Here is a 20,199-nt window from a genome sequence, read left to right on the forward strand (position 1 = left end):
ATCGATCGCTTAACGACCAACCATTGTTATCAGTGATAGCTAATGGGCCAATAAATAACTGTACAATCTGTTGGCTTTTCTCTGTTTTGTCTTTATTTTTTTTACAGTACTATAATACTACCTTGTATAATATTTTGTAGATCACATGTTTTTACTTCTTTTTTTTATCTCTGTTAATCATACTCGATGAATGATTCGAGATATGTCCGAAATATCTTATATTTTATCAATAGAAATATATGTATATATTTTTTTTCTCGTTAAACGTATTTTGATATTTGGTTAAAATTTGTCGAAAGTTTTTGAGGAATAAGCATGCATCAATTTTTATGTTATTATAGACGCATAATTTTTTGCCAAGTGACCTGAAAAAGATTCGTCACTCCCTAAAATATAAGCATGTAACCTTGAATAATATATATTTAAATTATGTTGATGGAGGAGATTGAGCAAAATGAAAAGTTGCTTCCAACGTTGGAAAGAGACTCACGATTGATATCAAAAGCGATCGGTCGTTGAGCTCCACTATTCCGAGATGAGAAGTCGCACTTTCTTGGACATAACTAGACTTTATCGGTGGGTAGACGGCCTACTATCAACCGTGGTTCTCACAACTACAAAAGTCATTGATAATAACGTGAAACCCTCGATAGACATACTTACGAAGCATCGAGAAACTTCTAACTCCGTATTAGCAGACTGAATTTCAAATTACACGCACTTTCCTTCGAAGGTTTATCTTATATCGGAATTCCTTTTTCTTGATCATTTTTAATCACGATCGCAATAAGTTCCTTGTTTTTGATAATAACGAAAATTGTAACAGACGATTATCAACGAAATTACTTGAGATATCAAAAATTGTTTTAGATCTTTGTGTTTCGTATCAAAATCTAAATGTGTGTGTGTGTGTGTGTGCGTTTTACTGTCCAAACCACTGAATGGATCGACTTGAAATTTATATCGAAAATCAAGACACATCTCTATAAAGATCTAAAAGTATGTAATTTCATTTGAATTTAACTTAGATTTTTCAAATAATGAGTATTTGAAAAAATTAAAAAATTCATAACATATCGCATATGCGACTTAAATGATAATAATTGTATATAAATATTAAAGATATTATTACCTATTAAATAAATAATATGAGCTACAGCAATTGTACATATTATATAAACAATAACAACAAAGCTTTGTTGCTGAAGATTCAGGAGGCAGAGATCTCTGGGTACACAGAGAGTGCTAATTTTTTATCCATTTATTCATCTCTTCTGTTTTATCCATTGTGACAAGTAGTTCGATTTGTTAGGATCAAATTTCGTTATTGCATAATTCTTTAAATTTAATATTGCATATTCTATCGCACAGATGGTAATAGTAATTAATACAAATAATTGATTAAATATCTCTCATCGAGATTTTTATTACTTATATTTAAAGATCAGCTTATTTAACGATTTTAATTTAAAAATGATGAAATGTTTTCATGACTGTTACTCTTATTTTTTTCTCAGAAGATCTTATTCAATCTTATGAACTTACGCGCGTGCTTACACAGGTTATCGGTTAGACCAGTAGCAGCGAATCATTGTAAACATGGCTTAACGTACAACTTAACATCCAAGTTATATGCCAACTTAATAAAATATATCTTTGTTTCTAAGAAAAAACGCCGCATATCAAGATTACCCAAAATTTGAGTTTACGTATTAATTGAGCTCTATAATATAAGATTTATGTATTTATCAGGAAGAAAAAAAAAATACATGAAGACAAATTTTATATGTTTCAAAAAATAATACTATTTGATCGCAGAGTTTAATAAGAGAAGTTAATTGGCGTTAATAACTTCAACGACAATATCTTAAAAGTCACATTTTTCCTTACAACAGTAGATAGATATAACATCGTAGAAACTAATTCTCTTCGGTTCCAAAGTACCGTCGCGGATAAGAATAACGCAGTACCTACTTGTTGTTGACAATTTTATCACTTTATGAACTAGATGTTACGAGCGTGTACCAGATTTTCGTAAGGAATAAGAACGATTATTGTTGTTAACCGAATAATATTGTTACATTATTATAATGCACATCAATTAATTATAATTGTTCGCTAAAGAATTTTTTTATCAGGAAAAAAGAAAAAGATTGGATAAATGTGATTATGTATTATCAATATTTTTTTCTCCAATTTCCATATTGTATATACGTATTTAAATACAATATGCAAATATTGTATGTATATATATGTAGATATCTATATATATGATATATAATATGAAAATTAGAGAAAAAATATTGGATAAGATTATTTTTAAAAAGAAAGCCCCATAGAAATTCTTTCTTCTTTGATATTAATAATCAACTCTCTTGTTTTTTAATCTATTTTATATTTATCTGTTTTAGTATCTATTTTATCTATTTAAAAGAATAAACACGATCATTCTATCTACTAGCTATACGAAGAAATATTATCAAACGAATGAACTTTTGAATGTTATTCGTCGTTTATCAGCTCGAAGCTAAATCATTAGATATCGATCGACGATGGCACTTTAAAGAAATGAATATTAATTTCTAATTTGTCTAGACATCAGGAAAATATATGACGAAATCGAATGCTTGTGAAAGAAACGTATTGTTGTCTCGTGAAATTTAAAATCAACCTTCCCCTTCGTAATAATTTCATGATCTTTCGCGAAGTTATCTGCATATAAACGTCGATCGAATAATAACGACGTGATATCATTCATAGACGGTACGACGAGTTTGATGTTAATTAGTTATCGATCGACATGAACAGGTGTCATATGTACATATATACATATTCGCAAGGTTGACTCGTCACAAGAAGATGAAAAAGAAAATGAGGAGTCCTGATATGGGTAGAGGAAGGGGGATGGAAGGAATGACATGAAAAACGTTATTACTTTTCGTTATTCAATATGTAACAAAACTTCAGGAATGAATTCTTCATGTTAAAAAAGAACAAAAAATACAAAAATAAAAATGAAGTTCTCTCATCAACATGGACCTAGAATTACTTAATTTCTGAATTATAAAGCATTCAAGTATAATCCCTTCCATTTCTGCTTGAATATAGGCCACATGCTCATTGTCTCGACACATTTCAAAATTCCTGACTTTTAAATTTAGACGTTATTGGAGTTCTATGTATTGTGTGTTTATGTGTTATTCATTCTACTGTATTTATGAGACAGTCTAAGTACACAAATTAACGTATTCGCGCAAATGCATTTCATTTATGGTTTGACAGATGGCAATGCACTTATCATATTTAGAAGTATAAATAACTTAAAAATGAAGCATTTTCGGATCCATATTGATAGAATCTTATTTCTTTTTCTTTTCTTCTTTTTTCTACATATGGTTCTTTTTTACATTTTTGAAGTTTTACCGCGTAATTTTCTTAAGTCCTATATTATCCACTTCTGCGAACGAGGACATAAACGGAGATACTCGTTGAGAGCCACTGTTTCGTAAATAAACCTGGTTATCTCTGTGGCTTCACAGAATATAACCAAGTTCAAAGAGACTACGCCGTATTATGATCAGCTGTAGCACCATCTTCAGTCAATAGCAATCTCAAACTCAAACCGGCGACGAGCACTATCGTTGAGTTATGCTTTATGAATATAAAAACTATTCGCGATGATTGAGGATCATAAAAAAAAGAAAAAAGATAACAAAAAAATAAAAAGGAAAAGGAAAAGAAATTGGTATACGTGCGCGCAATGCTGAATAATCGTTAACGATCGGACTCAATTTATTCCTCCTTGATGTTTTTTTTTAAAGAAAAAATTAGTTGACGAAGAAAAAGAAAAAGGGAGCAAAATTTGTCTTACGTCATTCTACTAGATTCTGGTCACTGGTGTAACGCGTGATATTGAGACATCACACCGACTATAAATTAACGTTTATCGACCTAGCCCAGGTACACTTAAAAGCAAATTTCGTAACGTCTCCTAGCTAGAAGAATTCCAATTCGTCTTCCAGTATCGATGCTCAATTACGACACATGTTCGATGACTTGAAACTTCCGACTGCTGACAGTCTCTATCAGCTTCTTTTAAAAATCGTTGATTAAAATAAAAGAATGAAATCAAATTCGATTTAATATATAATATCAAATTGAATCAATTTAACGTTTATTATTTTAATACTGATATAAATTATATCTATATAAAGAAAGCATGCTCATTGAAGTTATCGCAATAAATTGGTATAATATGTAATTTTAATCTATGAAAAAATCTATCATCACCTATAGTGAAATAAACAAACGGTTACTGTTTGTCTCGGTAGATATTACGTAAAATATTAATGCACGTGCACAATTTGAGAAACGTGTTCGGACAGAATCTCTTCTCTGGCGTTATCATTACCTCGCATTTTTCCATTCCTATTATATACACAATCCAAAGTCTCTCAATAATCATAATTGATAATGAAAAATTAATTATAAGTCAAAATCTTGATTTATCTTTCATAAGCTTTTCAACAATGTCTGAATATTCGAAAATGCATGACGCATATGTTACTTATGAAACCAACAAAAGGCTATAAATTACTAATATATATTGATGTTTATATTTTCTCAAACGATTTTGATGACGTTGCGAATGGATAAAGTGTGAATTAAAAACTGTTATATCATTCATATGATAGAGAGTGGCGCGTGCTACTTCAATAATAATAATATCAAAATGTTGAACATTCGTAGGATTACGCATCAACAAATGCAAACTTGTTGAAAGATGTCGTTTGGCTCAAACGTAACGAATAAGACCGCTTTTGTATTTCTTTATGATTTAACCAAAGTTAATAATAAGATAGATTAAAATGCATCCTGCGAACGGATAAAAGAGAGATGTGAAGAACGAGCAGATTTTTTTGTCGAGGATAAAATGGAACTGGTTCTCCTACCGTTATGCTGCTTTTTCGACTCTGAGATTGTTTCGGCGTTTAATATCTATATATAAATATATGTAATATAACTATACATGCATGTAGATATGCTGAAGATCGCAAAGAAAGATCCAAAGGCAAGGATTATAGAAATTCATTCATAGAGTTCATAGAAAGTATTGCGTAGTCGTCGCGAAGGTAACTTCAACGATCTAACTTGTTAAGATTCGTCTTAGATTGATGATGATTGAGTCTATATTGTAAAGGCCTTGAATCGTCCCAACACCCAACCAACATCATCGCCGTCATCGTCAAATTCAAATTTTCTGTCCTCGCGAGAGAAGGCACAGCAAAAATTTATTAGAAACGTAATCGTCGTTCGGGATGACAAGAATAAGGCTTACCGATTGGCTTCTATCGATAAAGGTTTGCGATAATGCAAGTACTTCATTTGACCACTCGAATTTTTATCAGGAACATGAGTGCCTTACTGACGATACGTATAAGTATAGTTCGTCATTTGAAATAGATTTTTTCGTTGATGTAAATATCAATCTACTTGTATACATATGTACATATATATATATATATATATATATATATATTTTTCTTTTTCTTTTAAATACTCTAAGTGGAGTTTAAATTTTTAATGTTAGTTATTATTGCAATTACAGGAAAAAAACGAAAATCAAAGAAAAGTAAGAAGAAATAAATGTAAAAAATAATAAAAATACAAATCATGAAGAGTTCGAATCCAAAAAAAGAAGAAAAAAATAAAAATCAATTTGATGCGTCGTCGTTTCTATCAGGTTAAAAACATCGATCGGCGTCTTTATCGTCATGACGACGTATATGTGTACATATAGGATCGCCTATCGGCCCAATGTAAAGCGATCCAACACGTTCCACAATGTATCGCACGTGGCAATTCGTATTGGTAGGGCTACAGGGGTACTGGGTAGAGGGGGCGAAAGCCTGTCAGAGAGAGAGAAGAGCGCCGGCGCAAACATCGTTTCTCTATTTGTTATCTCTCATCCCCTCCTTCTTAATCTATTCTTATCGTAGCATGCCAAGAATGCACTTTCACGGTTTCGCCAACACGCAACCCGAAGCGTCGTCTGACCTCCACGATCCTGGTCTATCCGGCAAGATCCAAATCTTCCTTGTAAATGTTTATGCGAACACATCTTAATAAAATTTTACGTTACTACGTTTTAAAATTCTTAAGTGACGTAACCTGTTAAAATAAGAAATCTTTTCTTTAAATATTTTTTATCTTGTATTTCTTGATATCAATCATATATATATATATATATATATATATATATATATATATATATATATTGTTATTATATAAATATATATATATAATATATATTGTTATTTCATATCTATTGTTGTCGAGTATTAAAATAAATAGGTGCAAAATTAAACGAATAATTAAAACAATTTAAAAGTTTTCGTACAATACAAAATCAAATGTTTACGGTCTTTGACAACTGACTACTTTGTCGCCATGTTTCTTTAGGAAAAAAAGCAGGTTAGTCATACTATCTATTGTCTGCATTAAAACGAATAAACGGGTGAATGATTTATCTATAAAATAGAACGTTATTTCATATATAAAGTAGGGGGAATATATGCGGCACGATTGCATTAATGATAATTGTGGTTCCGAAGCGTCAACAATGCCGCCAATCGAAAGAAGGAGCGAAGTTCAAATCCGTCGATAATCACGTGCTTGCTCGTCTTTTTACATGCGTGTTGCGTGTATAAATGTTAGAAAACAAGATGAGAACACATAACCTCCAAAATGTAGTCGCATATATAGAAGGCACCACCATTTATGTTGTAGCATTGTTCACACATATTTGATTAACATAACCTCAAAAATTGCAATAATAGAGAGAGAGAGAGAGAAAGAGAGAGAAAGAGAGAGAAAAAGAGAGATAAAGAGAGAGGAAAACGTCTTCATTGCCGTTTTCGGATTACTAGATATAAAACGGGTCACGTTACTTTCTCAAAACATTCATATTCAAAGAGAACGTAACATACATGGATACATAAGTCAGCTTGAACTTATATTTTCGTTGTAAATAGACATATCATTCCAATCGATTGGCGAATCAACGAATATCCATTTCAATTTCGTACAAATATAAGACGAAAGATTGTGTATGGGTGTACGCACGCATACACGCGCGATTGCTATCAAGAAAACGCGCGTGACGCGATTAGTTAGCATCAGTTGGCACGCACTCGAAGATAGCACACGATTTATTTTCAAAATATAGTAAAATTTACATGATTTTTTTTCGTTCTTTATTAAAAACAGAGAGAAAAAAATATCGTACGGAATTTATAAATATATTACAAGATTACATTCTCGTTATTTTTCTTTCTCCTTTATGTTGTCATTCCATTACGTTGTCTTTCTGCTGTTTCTCTCTCTTTCTCTCTCTCTTTCTATCTTCCTCCATCTTTCTCAGCGCGCTCATATCGTCTCTTGCGTCTCATATATTTTTCCCCTTCGCATTCTTTCGCAGTTCTTCGAATTCTCCGGAGATCCCATTGTGATAACTACCGCGATTATTTTGACGTCGATCTTACATAGTTAGAAGATCATCAGATTGTTAGACGACATTCGGCCATGTTTTATTGAATAGAGGATGGAAAACGAACTGGAGGGAGCAAGGTACGCAGCAGGGCTATCTCGTCGTGCGCCGGCCGAACCATTTCGCGGATTTCCTCTCTCTCTCTCTCAGTAGCCAAAAAGCAACGACTTACCGGCCGCGGCTTTGGTGCTTTTCTTCCCATGATGCCTCCGGTTCTTCCTATCCCATAAGCGGCCCTTCACCAACATCGTACACTTGGTTAAACGCAATTTTCCTCGCTCCTACTCTCGCGTCTACGCATTATTATTCACCCGCGGCGGCAGCCATTTGCCCTCTACCTTCTCTCGCATCCCAAAGCCTCTGCCCCGTCGTTTCGTTTAGCCTTTGGCTTTCGGCCATTCCACCATCTATGACGTCAGCCAGGAACGTTTTAGGAAACGCTCGAACCCTATTCTTATAACCTATGAAAATATCGTTAAATGTTCCGTCGAAAATTGTTCTTTCGAAAAACAAAACGAGAAGAAAATAAAAATATCAAAGATCCTTTTTAGAGCGCTAAATTTGTGACTGTCGAATACCTTACAACAATAATAAAGGTCATTTTTTGTTTATCTTTCATCTATTTGCGAGTATGATCGGAGTAGTAAAAATAGAGTCTACGTGTTTGTTGTAACTACTTTATCGACGGATGATAGTACATATCTTCGTTGACTCAAATTAACGTAGAAGCTTGCATTGTAATGTATCCTTTAACTCTGATAGATAAATATAAACTTTTTTTCCAACTCCTCTAAAATGAATCATTTTAAAGCAGAAATTTATATAAGTAATGGAGCTATCTGCACGATCTTTCAGAAGGTAAAATTTAAATGATCATTATAAATTTCTTATTAATTAATTATAAATGAAAAAAAAAAATGATTATTTCGACAGGAAAAAATGGCAAGGTACAAATAATAAATTTAATATACATATATTGCGTGTAGGTACGGCCTTTTACTTCACACCAAGATTTCTTTCGAACACATTAATCTTCAACACAAATAAAATTAATTTCAAAGGCAGCCAATTGTAAAAAAAGTATTTTTCAATGATTTTGAATTTTTCGAGCATTTTATTTATTTTTGTCCTTTTCTTTTGAATTTCTCGCATGTTAACTTGCTTCTGTCGTTGTGCCACTAAGAGACAGTACCAAAGCTCACATGAAACCATACACACATGTATAACTATATCTCTATATAATATATCATCGCATAGAAATCTATATAGGTCTATATATATATATATATATATATATATATATATATATATATATATATATATATATATATATAATCTATATATTTATATATATATTTTTTTTATTTACGTATTATAACGAAAAAGAAAATAAAAAAGAGGCAAATCAAGAAAGAATCGTAATATACACACACATGTAAATATTATCAAATTACATTACGCCAAAAGATCGCAATAGCTACATATGTAAAAGAATGAAAGTCACTTGTTTCTTATTTCATTAGGAAGGAAAAAATTATAACAAGGATTGTATAAATCGATTTGTTGCGCGGAATAAATTAATTAATAATAATACTTGGCATTTTTAAAAGAAACACTCGGCTATAAAAATATTTACTTTTCATCATTCGCTCATATTATTCTTATAAACCATTGTAAATCGATCGTCGTGAATAATCCTTTGTAATTTTTCTAATTCTATATCAGATATCTGAAAATTTTAGGAAAAATTATTCGGGAAAATGGTACCAAGGTCGAAAGAAATAATTAAGAGCGAATGAATGCAATTAAATTCCATTATCACTTTTGCAAATGTGTTTGTTTTGTACCAGTGCAATTTTTGTGACAATACCGTGACCAGAGCCGTGATTTGTGACTTTACGTTACGATTTCTTTTTTCTTGTCTTCGAAATCGTTAACAAAATATTATATAAAAAAGAAAAGGAAAATATATAATATATAATATATAAAAAATAATATATATATATATATATATATATATATATATATATATATATATATATATAAAATACGATAGCCCGTTGAAGAACGTAGTTCCGGATCAAAGGAATCTTTCATGTAATTAAAAGCGATTTTTTTTTTTTTATTTCCTTTCAGCGATGATATATTACACGAAAGATATAAACCCTCTAGCCACGGTATCTATACGAGCATAGAGGAATCTCTTTCTTCCACTCTGATTTTTTATTTTTTTTTCTTCCTTTTTCTTTTTCACTCATTCTTTCGCGCACTCTCTCACTTTGCCACTACACATTTTGACAAATAATTAGGTCATCACAGAAGCATCATATTATCATATTCAATTATACTATATATTTGTGAATGTTGTCGTTCTGTTAGCGCAGTAATATTACAATGATCGAGTATAAAATGGTTTCAAATTTTTCAAGCCTAGTATAAAGCACTGTTATAATATATATATATATGTTATAAGTGTGCTTATATGCCGGCACATACCACATATTTACGTCGATATATATGGTATGTGAACACACATATGGCCGCAAATATCACTTAAGATCTAACTATAGCGATAATAATTATCTATTATTTATTCTAAAAACGAAGTTAAAAATGAAAGAAAAAGCTGCGTGTGCTGAGAATGAAAGCTCCGATGACGTTACGAATATAAACGTTAATTATTTCAGTCGTTAGAGATAACAGCCAATGTGATTATCACGCATGTAATTTCTAATCATTAAACGGTAAAATAATAATCGTTAAGGCTAGAAAACATTAATAAACGTCTAATAACAATAGCATAATCATAAAAAAAACAAAATATATTCTTAAGACGTAGCAAAATAAAAAGAATTACGTCAAATACTCTGCGCGTGGTTAGTTTTGTTGTATTGTTTTTTTGTTTTTTATTTTCTCGATTGTGCAAGCAAAAAAGTGACCTAATACATTGTAACACAATTCTATTCAAGATAAGATTTGTTTAAAACTCATAAAACAATAATATTTAAATTGTAGAACAACATCGTAGAAAGATAGAAGGCAGTGTTTTATGCACATATCGATAAGGAGAAAAAAAAACACAAAAACAATTAACGCAAAGTCTAAGCCGTCTTGTTGGCTAAAAATTTTTATTTATTAATTGAATATTTAAAGATGACAAATAAGATTATATCTTTCGTTTCTTTAAGATTATTTAATATCGTAATCTAATAATAAAAATGAATTCTATGAAAGGATCGTAATAAAAAAAATTAATATTTAATCTAAATATTAATATTGAATAATATTAAATAAGATAATAATTGCAATGTAAATTAAAATTAACTATATTAAATATTTATTTCGATTACGATCCTTTCATTTATGGAGTTCATTTTTATTAGTGATTCCGATATTAAGTAAGAACAAAGACGAGCTGAAACTGTCTGCCATCTTAAAAAACTCATTAAATAAATAAAAGTGTTCAGTCAACAAAACGGCGCGCCAGCGAACGATTCTTTCTGCGAGTACACGCAGGGAGGCTTATCAAAGAGAAGGCTTAGACTTTGAGAAATAAAAATTAATTTAGCCAGAACTGGCAGTTTCATTTTCGACGGGCAGGATATTTTGATCCTCCCCTTTTCCTTTCTGTCCGTCCATGGCAGCTTTCTTCTGCCTGACGATTTCTGCACGTTTCTCCTGTAGAAGAAGAAAAAGAATAAAACGAGCGTGACTATTGTACGTATTATTAATGTAACAATTAAAAGTGTTTGTTTTTCCTAACTAATCTAATGTTTATATATCATGCTATCTACAGCCAAGACAAACGTATATTTTATATACGTTTGCTATCCAATAGAGGATATTAACATTGATTTATTGAACGAGGATGATAGCTTTTCTTTCGAATGATAATGAAACGTCCTCTTTCAATAAGTAATATCAAATCAGTATCTGTACAAGATGATTGAATGCTATAAAAAAAATCGATTATCCGATTATCGATGTCTCTCGATAATCTCGGACGTTTTCGTGCATAAGTTTAGAAATGTATATTTATGTATATGTACGCAGGTTACGTATATATGCATCGCACATGTGATATACAAATGCATGGCCATGCTGAAAAAAGAAAAAGAAAATGATAAGTACGCGTCATATATACAGAATAGTAACGGCTCGAATCTGCAACACAATGTGTCGAAGCGCTGCGACATTCCCTCAAAGAAAAAAGAGAGAAAAAAAGAATAATAATCCAAAAAAATGAAAGAAGAAAAAAAACATGATTAAATTATTATCGTATGACCTGTACGAAGACTTCTGTCATTTTTACTAAAATAATATAGACCAAACATAAGGTATAATAAGCCGTTATTTATCACAGAGGGAGGACAATACACGATGAGAATAGAAAATCAAGAAAGAGGGAGGGAAATTACATGCTCGCGAATAGCCTGCACACGGCGTTGAATCTCTCGCTGTCGGTTTAGCTCCGCAGTAGATACCCTCTTGTCAAATTCGAATTTTTTCACCAGAAGATCTCTCGTTGCACATTCATCCACCATCTGACGTACTTTCGCTATCTTCACGGTATTCTAAATGACCATGTCAAATCCCTTTAAAGGGTCTGTATATATAAAAAGTAGGGATAGATATAAGGAAGGATTTCTACCGAACGAAAGTTGGATTTTACTTTCATAGCAAATGAGAAAAGATAGATGCATGCCATTCTTGTTGTTTGTTGTTGTTGTTGTTATTAGATTAGAAATCCTTCCAGGATGAGCACGAAACTAAACTATAGTTTTTTAATACGAAATAATATTATAATGATAGGTAAATTGTTGTATAACTCACGTAATTACGTAATTTTTCCTTTTGTTCGCGTTCCAGACTTTCTCGACGTTCACGAGCTTGGTCAAGCTTGCCTTGAATTTGAGATTCCAATTGTTGTACGCGTTCGGTCATACCTTGACGTACACGAGCGGCTTGTTCCTCCTACAATTATGAATGAGTTATTGTGATCTATTGAAACTTGAAAGACAACAAATTTTTTTATTAATTAATGTCAGATTTTTTGTAAATTTGTTTGTATAATAATCATGATACTGACATGCTCCTTAAGGCGATCCAACATCCTTTTAATATTCTCGTCGCGTTGAGCAGCAGCAGTCTTGAGTTTTTCTTCGACAGCGCATCGTACTTCTTCAGTCTGCTGTTCGAGGCTCAGACGAGATTTCTCTACACTCTCCAACTATTATTAAAGAAAAAGAATTAATAAATTGTTAAACATTTCTTACGTAAATATTCTCAGTTCATAGAAGTTAATTCCTTTTAATAAAAGATTGGAATATTCCTCTGTGGCGAAGTGTTTTAACCGTTCTACTTATAGTTAAAATTGATATAAATGTGAATTTTTTAAAAATAAATTTCTCAAAAGGATTTAAGTAAAATTAATTTTATAAATTTTATACGAAAATAATTGATCGGCGTGTAAGTAAAGTAATCTTGATTGACGGGATACTAATGGTAAAAAAAAAGTATTACAACCGCAAGGAGTTAAAATTATTAACTTACATGCTCTTTCAATTTATTCTTAAGTTCTGCGATATGAGCTTCTCGCTTTTCTTCGGTGTTGTTCATTTTTGCATCCAAGGATTCGCGAGTAGCAGCTATGAATGCGGCGCTGAGTTCATCCTTCTTACGAGCGACCTCTTCGATCTTGCTGAGTTTCGCAGAAAGAGCAGCGATCTTATGAGATTCTAAGGTGAATCTTCTTTGCTCTGCTTCTCTCAATTTATCCTCAATAGGGATCTGTTGAGTCGGCCCAGTGTGGGGTGGTGACGGTGCCCTCTTTGGTGCCGTTGGCTCTGCCAAGATTACCTCGTAGCAAATACCACCCTTCGACTTTTCTTGGCATCGTATTTCGGTCGCTATAATAATGGGAGAAAGAAAATTTCAGATCGATCGTTTCTCTTGTTAAAATTTAACCACCTTATGCAAGAACCGTGCCAAGGATATCTTTCTTTCTCGTTATATATATATATATATATATATATATATATATATATATATATATATATATATATATATATAGATGGCTAAACACGGATCAGGAGTAGGAGAAAAAGGAGAAGGAATAGAAGAAAGAGGGGAGAGGAAGGGTAGAAGGCTCTAACACAGAAAAGTAGTTACGGAAGTATGACTCAGACGCACGAGAGGGAAGGATCGATCAGAGGACGGCGTACGATTGTCTCTCGGCGCCGCGACGTCTAGCGTCGACACACGCACCACCTTTTCTCCTCCAACTATTTTCTCTCTTTCTCTTTTTCTCCCAACCACCCCATATATATCCTAGGAGACTATTTCTAGGTGCAATTCTCCGGCGACATTGCGGCGACATAATCGTATCGCCTGGGTCATTGCACCTGATCGATATTGTTAATTAGCCGTTTTTGCTTGAATTTATTTTTTCGTCATCGTGAAAACGGCAAATTCAAAGATAATTTTTTGAGACTGTCATAGGAAAGGCAATCTCAATTTCGAAAATTTTTACAACAAAGCAACCCCGACATTGATCGCATTATTCTGAAGTCTAAAGCGAATAAAAAGAGAATGTCCTTCCACCCTCTGATTTTGGCGGATAGCCAAACGTTACCCGTAAAGATAAAATATTCACGAGGGCAGTATTCATTAGCCGTGCAACACAATGTTTAATTTTTTATGAACTATGAGAATTGTGCGTAACGAGTTTCCAGATTTGACGATGCGTTGATAGTTGATGATATACTTGCAGAAAAAAAATTATGTTCAAATGTGTGATTAGTAATGACTACATTACGATGTACTTACTAATAAACTTCACTTTCTTCGGTTGCTTGGTTCGCGCCCCTTTTCCAGTGGGCTTCTTGAAGGGCGCATTACCCTTCCTTTGTCCCGCTTCAAAAATTGACAACAATCGATAAGACCATTGAGAAAGTGATTGTCGAATTTTTACGTGTTCGAGTACAAAAATAATAATAATAAAATATCAACGGGATATATTAAATTGTAATTATCGGGAAATCGATGCAACTTTTTGAGTCATTGGACAACTTCGTTGGCCATCTTGGGCCGCACCCTCGTCAGTTTTGGAACAAGTGCGTGTAGAAACACGTGCGCAGGGATTTTTCCTTTGATATCTGGATTTTATTCTGATACGATCAGCTATAAAAAATTAAATAAATCTACTGCTAAGTTGAAGAATACATCGTATCAAAAGTTAATGTTCAATTTGAAACAATGACAATTTTACGAGGGAACTATTTCTGGGTATCAATAATTCAATCTTTTTAATATTAATAAACTCAAGGGAGAAAAGAGGCCGTTCGATAAAAAAATTCAAAATGGTTCTAGTAAGAATTTAAGAAATTCTTCGGAGGTTGGTACACGAAGTTACTACTTGGTTAAGGAAAATTGATCGCTGCAGGTACCTATATACCTGGGATAATACTAACGAAATATTGATCAGCTTTGACTGCGTAAGAAAGAATCTTTCATCAGATTTTTCCATAATTAAGAATCAAACAAGCATAGGATAATCCAAAATAATAATTATAACATAACATCAAATTACACTTGCTAGCTAATTGAGGGAACAGATTCTTGAAATATACCATAGTTATGATAAAAATATAAATCGATTTAAAATTTAAGATACAATCGAAATAACCGAGTCACGAGCTCCCTCTAAATTAAAAAAGATCTTCACCGACGAGATTATATATTCCCAATAATTCTCTATACGATGAAGATAATTAAAAATCTTTAGGCAAGCGGACACTCACCTACAATATCCAAAGGTGCTTTGCAGCTATGACAGAAGCACTGCAGCATCGAATCGCGCACTAGCCCGATAAGCATGTTTCTGGTGTTCCTTTCTCAGCTGTGTCTTCTAAAGTCACCGGAGGGTTGCGTATGTTTCTTGATGAAAAGAAATGGAAGAAGAAGAAGAGGGAGAAAAATAGAAAGAAAGAAATATAGGTAGATAAACGGATAGACAAAAAGAGAAAAAGGAAAAAAGTAATAGACAGAGAAAGGCAGAGAGAGAAAGAGAGAGAGAAAAAGAGAGAGGACACGTCGGACCAGCGTAGCGGATCGCCGGAAGTGGCTCCAAACTCGTATCTGGGGCGGTGGCTGGAGGGCGACTGATCGGACACGGTGCGCCACGACGCCCGGCGTCGCTCAATATCCACCCACCTTGGCGTTCTGCGCCCCATCAACCACCCCGTTCAGAGAAGCCCAACCTATACCCGAGCAGCAACCAACCCCTCCATCGGTGAAGAACGACGCCTCTGCGTCGGGGCTACCAACGAGTCTCCGACGTACCGGCTTCTACATGCCTATATTATGGATCCAGCCTAGCCGGTCGCTAGGCACGTGTGTGGAAGGACTACGTGCGCCCGTAAAATACCATCTGTCTGACCAACCCCTCTCTCTATTACGCTATTGCCTACTGCGAGAGTCACCAAGTACCACAGTAGAATTCGTACGCAATTTTTCCACCCTTCCTCTCGTTCCCTTCCCAGCCTATACACCATAACACCCTTCCCCTTTCACCCTTCAACCCTCTCTTCTCCTTTATCAACTTGTTCGCGCACGCTTTCGAAAAGATTTCTGGAGGAGCTTCGTATTTGGCAGTGAACTATCAACCCTCTTTTTCTCCTTCCTTTTTGGTTTTCTTTCTTTTTCTTTTTCGAAGAATTTTTCTTTCGTATCACAACATTTGGGCGTTGTCCGTATTTTTTTTTTTTTTTTTTTTTTTTTTTTTCTTGAAAAAACGAAGAGGATTCAAATTTTTAATCATATTAACGATCATTAAACTTGAAAATAAAGAAAAGAATTTAAGAATTGATCATTGAAATATCTAGAAAAACCCGGTTCGTTAATTTCGTAAAAATTTATTGGTATTCCAGAGGGATGAATTTGAACTTGGAGAAATTTAAAAACTCGAGCTCGTACTTTCCCAACTACGTATAAAAAGAGAGTAACATATTTACGATAACTGCCACCGTGACGGTAGTAAACTTGTCTCTGAACTTGTATATTTATATATAGGTACACATACATACATACACAAAAGATATAGGATATATATATATATATATATATATTATAGTCGTTGCATGTAAATCAATTTATCGAAACATTTGTAAAAACATTTACGCAAAAAGTATTTACCTACGTTATAAAATGTTCTCTGTTCTTAATTAGATTAGCCTACTTTAGCATTTATATTAAATTAGTTCGAATTATCTGAGTTCTTTTGAGTAAAGTAAAGCTACAAAAAATAGGTTAGGCTTATAAAACTACTTCACTTTTTGTTTGTTCATTTGCTTGCTTGCTTCCCCATTCGACAATACCCAATAGATCGATTGAATTATGTAAACAAAATGGAGTTAGGTAGATCATGCAATCATAGGAAATTATTCGTGACTGTGGTTGTAGTCAACGAAGACTCCCAAGAACGATCAAGAACAACGTAATAAAAAACGATCAAGAATCAACGATAGAAAATACATACAAACAATAACAACATCAACGAACTAGTACATTTTCTTTAATTAATAGCGTACATTTTCTTTAATATTAGCGTTTAATTGGATTCCATAAAGCAATGAACCGTTGAAAAACTTGGGAGAGCAGTCAGAACAAGAAAAGGAAAAGAGAGATGTATCTTGTCGTTCAGTAAGGTTACACATTTTTATCACGCTGACTCGTTTTTAAATGGAGGGGAACTTACAAGTTTCTTTGTATAGCAGGACCAGAAGCTCTGTTATTTTCGATAGAAATAAAAGATAATATTCTAACATATTTGATTTTAATAGATTTACGAATCTTAAAAAACAAAGTTAAAAGATTTGTATGATAATTTGTAATAAAATATAATATGAAAATAACAATTTGATAAATTGAACAATATAAAAACGGTACACTTTCAGAATGTTAAGCGTCAAACTATCTAACTCGACTTTGTCACGTTCGAACGTAATGCCGGATATCTCATTCTTTCTTTTCCTTAGTCTTTATTTCTGGTTCCTACGATCGATACACGTCTCACTTTCAGCAGCTGAGGCCCCTCGAAAGGGACGTGCCAGAACCGCAGCATTCGTCTTGAATTCCATTTAACGCGGCCGATATATAGTCTAGTCTTTGAAATCAATTCGATATTCTGTTCTAAAGTTGAAAAAAGTAATCATTCCTTTTATTCGTGGACGAATATTAAATTTAATTTCTTCGTCTTCTATTCCTCCTTTGATTCTAGATTTTTAGATCGAGATCAAAGATATGAAAGGTCAACTATGAAGATAACTTCGGTTCATGTAACATCTGTGTTCGTTAATAATATCGCCGAAGGTGACTGGGAAAGCAAGTAGTTGATAACGAATCGATAAAGGTTAACGACATTTTATGTGGTCCATTCTAGCTGAAGGATGAGAACCCCTGAAAAGCAAGTAAGCAAGCAGAGACAGACATAGGCTAACTCGTACAACCACTGCAGCAGTCGACTCGTACTGCAGTCGCCACGGTAAAACGTAGCCTGCACTCCTCCGAGGACACCAATAGAGGGCTCTGACCTTCTCCCCCTCTCTCTTCGCAGCGACTATCCGCGCAATGTTTTCTGCAATCTTTAGGGTGTGCTCCTACCGTCACCTAAATTGTCTGATTCTAATTAAGGATCCTTAGTCAGAAAAGTCGCCACGCATCGACGACTCACTGGAAACTCGTTGCGCATCATTGCATAGCTTTTTTCTGTTTTTCTTTTCTTAAACTCTTTTCTCTTTTTCTCAATAAAATGGGAATCGATAATTACATTCTCTCGATAATTTTTTTTCATGATAAAATCGATGACACCGTTCGTAATATCAATCAAAATCTCATTAACGTAAATAGAAGACAATATTACTTGAGAAAAACGTTTTAACATAATAACATGGACGATTACGCGAAATCTTATTTTCGTTATTATTATTATTATTCGACTTACATTCGTTGGTGATGGGTGATTCTGCTGCGGTAGCCATGGCTAGATGTTTACCTGCAATTTAAAATTGCATCGGTTGATTAGATATCGATCGTGAACGAATAGGAAATCACGTTATTAAAGCATGTCCGCCGGACTAACTCCCGGTAGCTTCGTATATTTTTTTCTTTTATTTTCCCTTTACCCTTGCTAGTTCGCCCACACACGCACACAAATAGAGAACATAGATCTACGTATACATAAAGGACACATGTACAAACATAATAAGATTTGTGCCTGTCCTTCGTCGTGTTATAGCGATGCCATCGAGGTCTCCGGCTCTTCAACGTGTGAAAACCCGAAGGCGAACAAAGAGATTGGCTTGAGAAATAAAGACGCTATATGTTGTACTGCCTGCTCGCTTCGATGCACTTTCTATGTGATGCTTTTTTTATATTATCCTTTTATAGTGTACTCAAGGAGTCTCTTTGTTCGAAAATTATACGTATATGCTATACTACATAAATATATTTATATACTTTAAAATAAAATCCAAAATAATTCGATCAATTGTTTCGTATTAATGGCATTGGTAATTGATTCGTTTCAAATTGGCTTAAATCTTTCCTACAATTAATAGAATAATGACATGTATATTTAAAAAAAAAAATGATCGATAGTTATGATCGAAAACAAAACTTGCAAGGGAATGGTTGTTCATTTTATGGACAGATTAGTAAGTGCATACTTAAGTATTTAAAGGCGTCTGTATTTCTGAAAGAATATAAAAAAAAGGAAAGAAAAAAGAAAAGGACATCCTCTCTTTCGAAAGTACAGAAAAAAAAAGAAAGTCATGATCGTGTCTAATACGCATGATCGCAACGGAAACGTGCCGCAGTGTTACGGTATAAATCGAACGAAAGGAACACTGCAGTCGCGTATCAACATTACGAAAGAATCGATCGTTTCCTCGGAAGATAAACTGAGAAATCCAGTGAGAAGTCTTTCTTTGTCCAGTCGACGCGGCAAATACGTCCGCTACTAAGCGTTTCAGTAAAATGTAATACAAAGAGGTTTGTGCATCCCCTGTTACATCGTCTGTCTCTCTGACTTTTTTTAATAACGTCATGATCCTTCTTATAAATTGTATAAAGTAAACCAATTGTAATATTAATGTTAAAACAAGAATATCGTTATAAGACTTGTACGTATTTATTTGAAGGAAAAAGTGAACGATATTAATTGGGAAGGAAGTAAAGGAATAAAAGAATTTCTTTGTCTTAAATGATCGCGTAATTACGACGCCACTGTCGTTCTTCAAGCTTTATGGGTTATTCTATTTCTTTGGACTTACCTTTTGAAATTATTATTTCAACGGTAAAGATGAATTATGATGAAGCTCGTTTCGTCGAGATAATTGTAGTTTTTTTTATAATGAAAAATAAAGAAGAAACTGCACGCACTCTCGTCAATAATGCACTGTGATCTGAACGTTGGTCCGTCTCCGCTGGCTGCTTTTATCGTGTGTCCCACTGTTGCCCTCCGATTCGCTACACGTACGAACACACATGCGATTACCGATGAAAGCTCTGGAAATACGAACGACCCCAATTGGTCAATGTCCGCGATCGTAACGCCATCAGGAATGGCACTACTGAACACTCTTATTTTC

The 20,199-nt window shown here is 33.5% G+C and overlaps 2 protein-coding genes across 4 annotated transcripts in view; both read right to left on the reverse strand.

Annotated features, from left to right (window-relative positions):
• LOC124423122 (nuclear factor of activated T-cells 5-like) overlaps window positions 1-8,043 on the reverse strand; it is a 29,349-nt gene extending 21,306 nt beyond the window's left edge. The window contains exon 1 of the mRNA XM_046960530.1: window positions 7,722-8,043. Coding sequence (XP_046816486.1) covers window positions 7,722-7,797 — 76 coding nt within the window. The 5' untranslated portion in view covers window positions 7,798-8,043. The remainder of the gene's footprint in view (window positions 1-7,721) is intronic.
• A 1,607-nt stretch (window positions 8,044-9,650) lies between these two features.
• Window positions 9,651-20,095, reverse strand: LOC124423123 (uncharacterized protein At1g10890). 3 transcript variants are annotated; one of them, XM_046960531.1, is made up of 9 exons: window positions 19,882-20,095; window positions 18,552-18,602; window positions 15,352-15,487; window positions 14,378-14,464; window positions 13,103-13,458; window positions 12,639-12,779; window positions 12,383-12,523; window positions 11,968-12,123; window positions 9,651-11,227 (listed from the first exon to the last, which is right to left on the reverse strand). In XM_046960531.1, the coding sequence occupies exons 3-9, from the start codon at window positions 15,425-15,427 to the stop codon at window positions 11,114-11,116; spliced, it is 1,071 nt and encodes a 356-aa protein (XP_046816487.1). In that variant the 5' UTR covers window positions 15,428-15,487; window positions 18,552-18,602; window positions 19,882-20,095; the 3' UTR covers window positions 9,651-11,113. The 3 variants fall into 3 exon arrangements, with proteins under 3 accessions (XP_046816487.1, XP_046816488.1, XP_046816489.1); XM_046960532.1 differs by lacking the exons at window positions 14,378-14,464; window positions 15,352-15,487 and having other exon boundaries at window positions 19,882-20,093; XM_046960533.1 differs by lacking the exons at window positions 11,968-12,123; window positions 18,552-18,602; window positions 19,882-20,095 and having other exon boundaries at window positions 15,352-18,536.
• Window positions 20,096-20,199: the final 104 nt, after the last annotated feature.

Source organism: Vespa crabro, chromosome 3 (assembly GCF_910589235.1).
Source record: "Vespa crabro chromosome 3, iyVesCrab1.2, whole genome shotgun sequence".
NCBI lineage: Eukaryota > Metazoa > Arthropoda > Insecta > Hymenoptera > Vespidae > Vespa > Vespa crabro.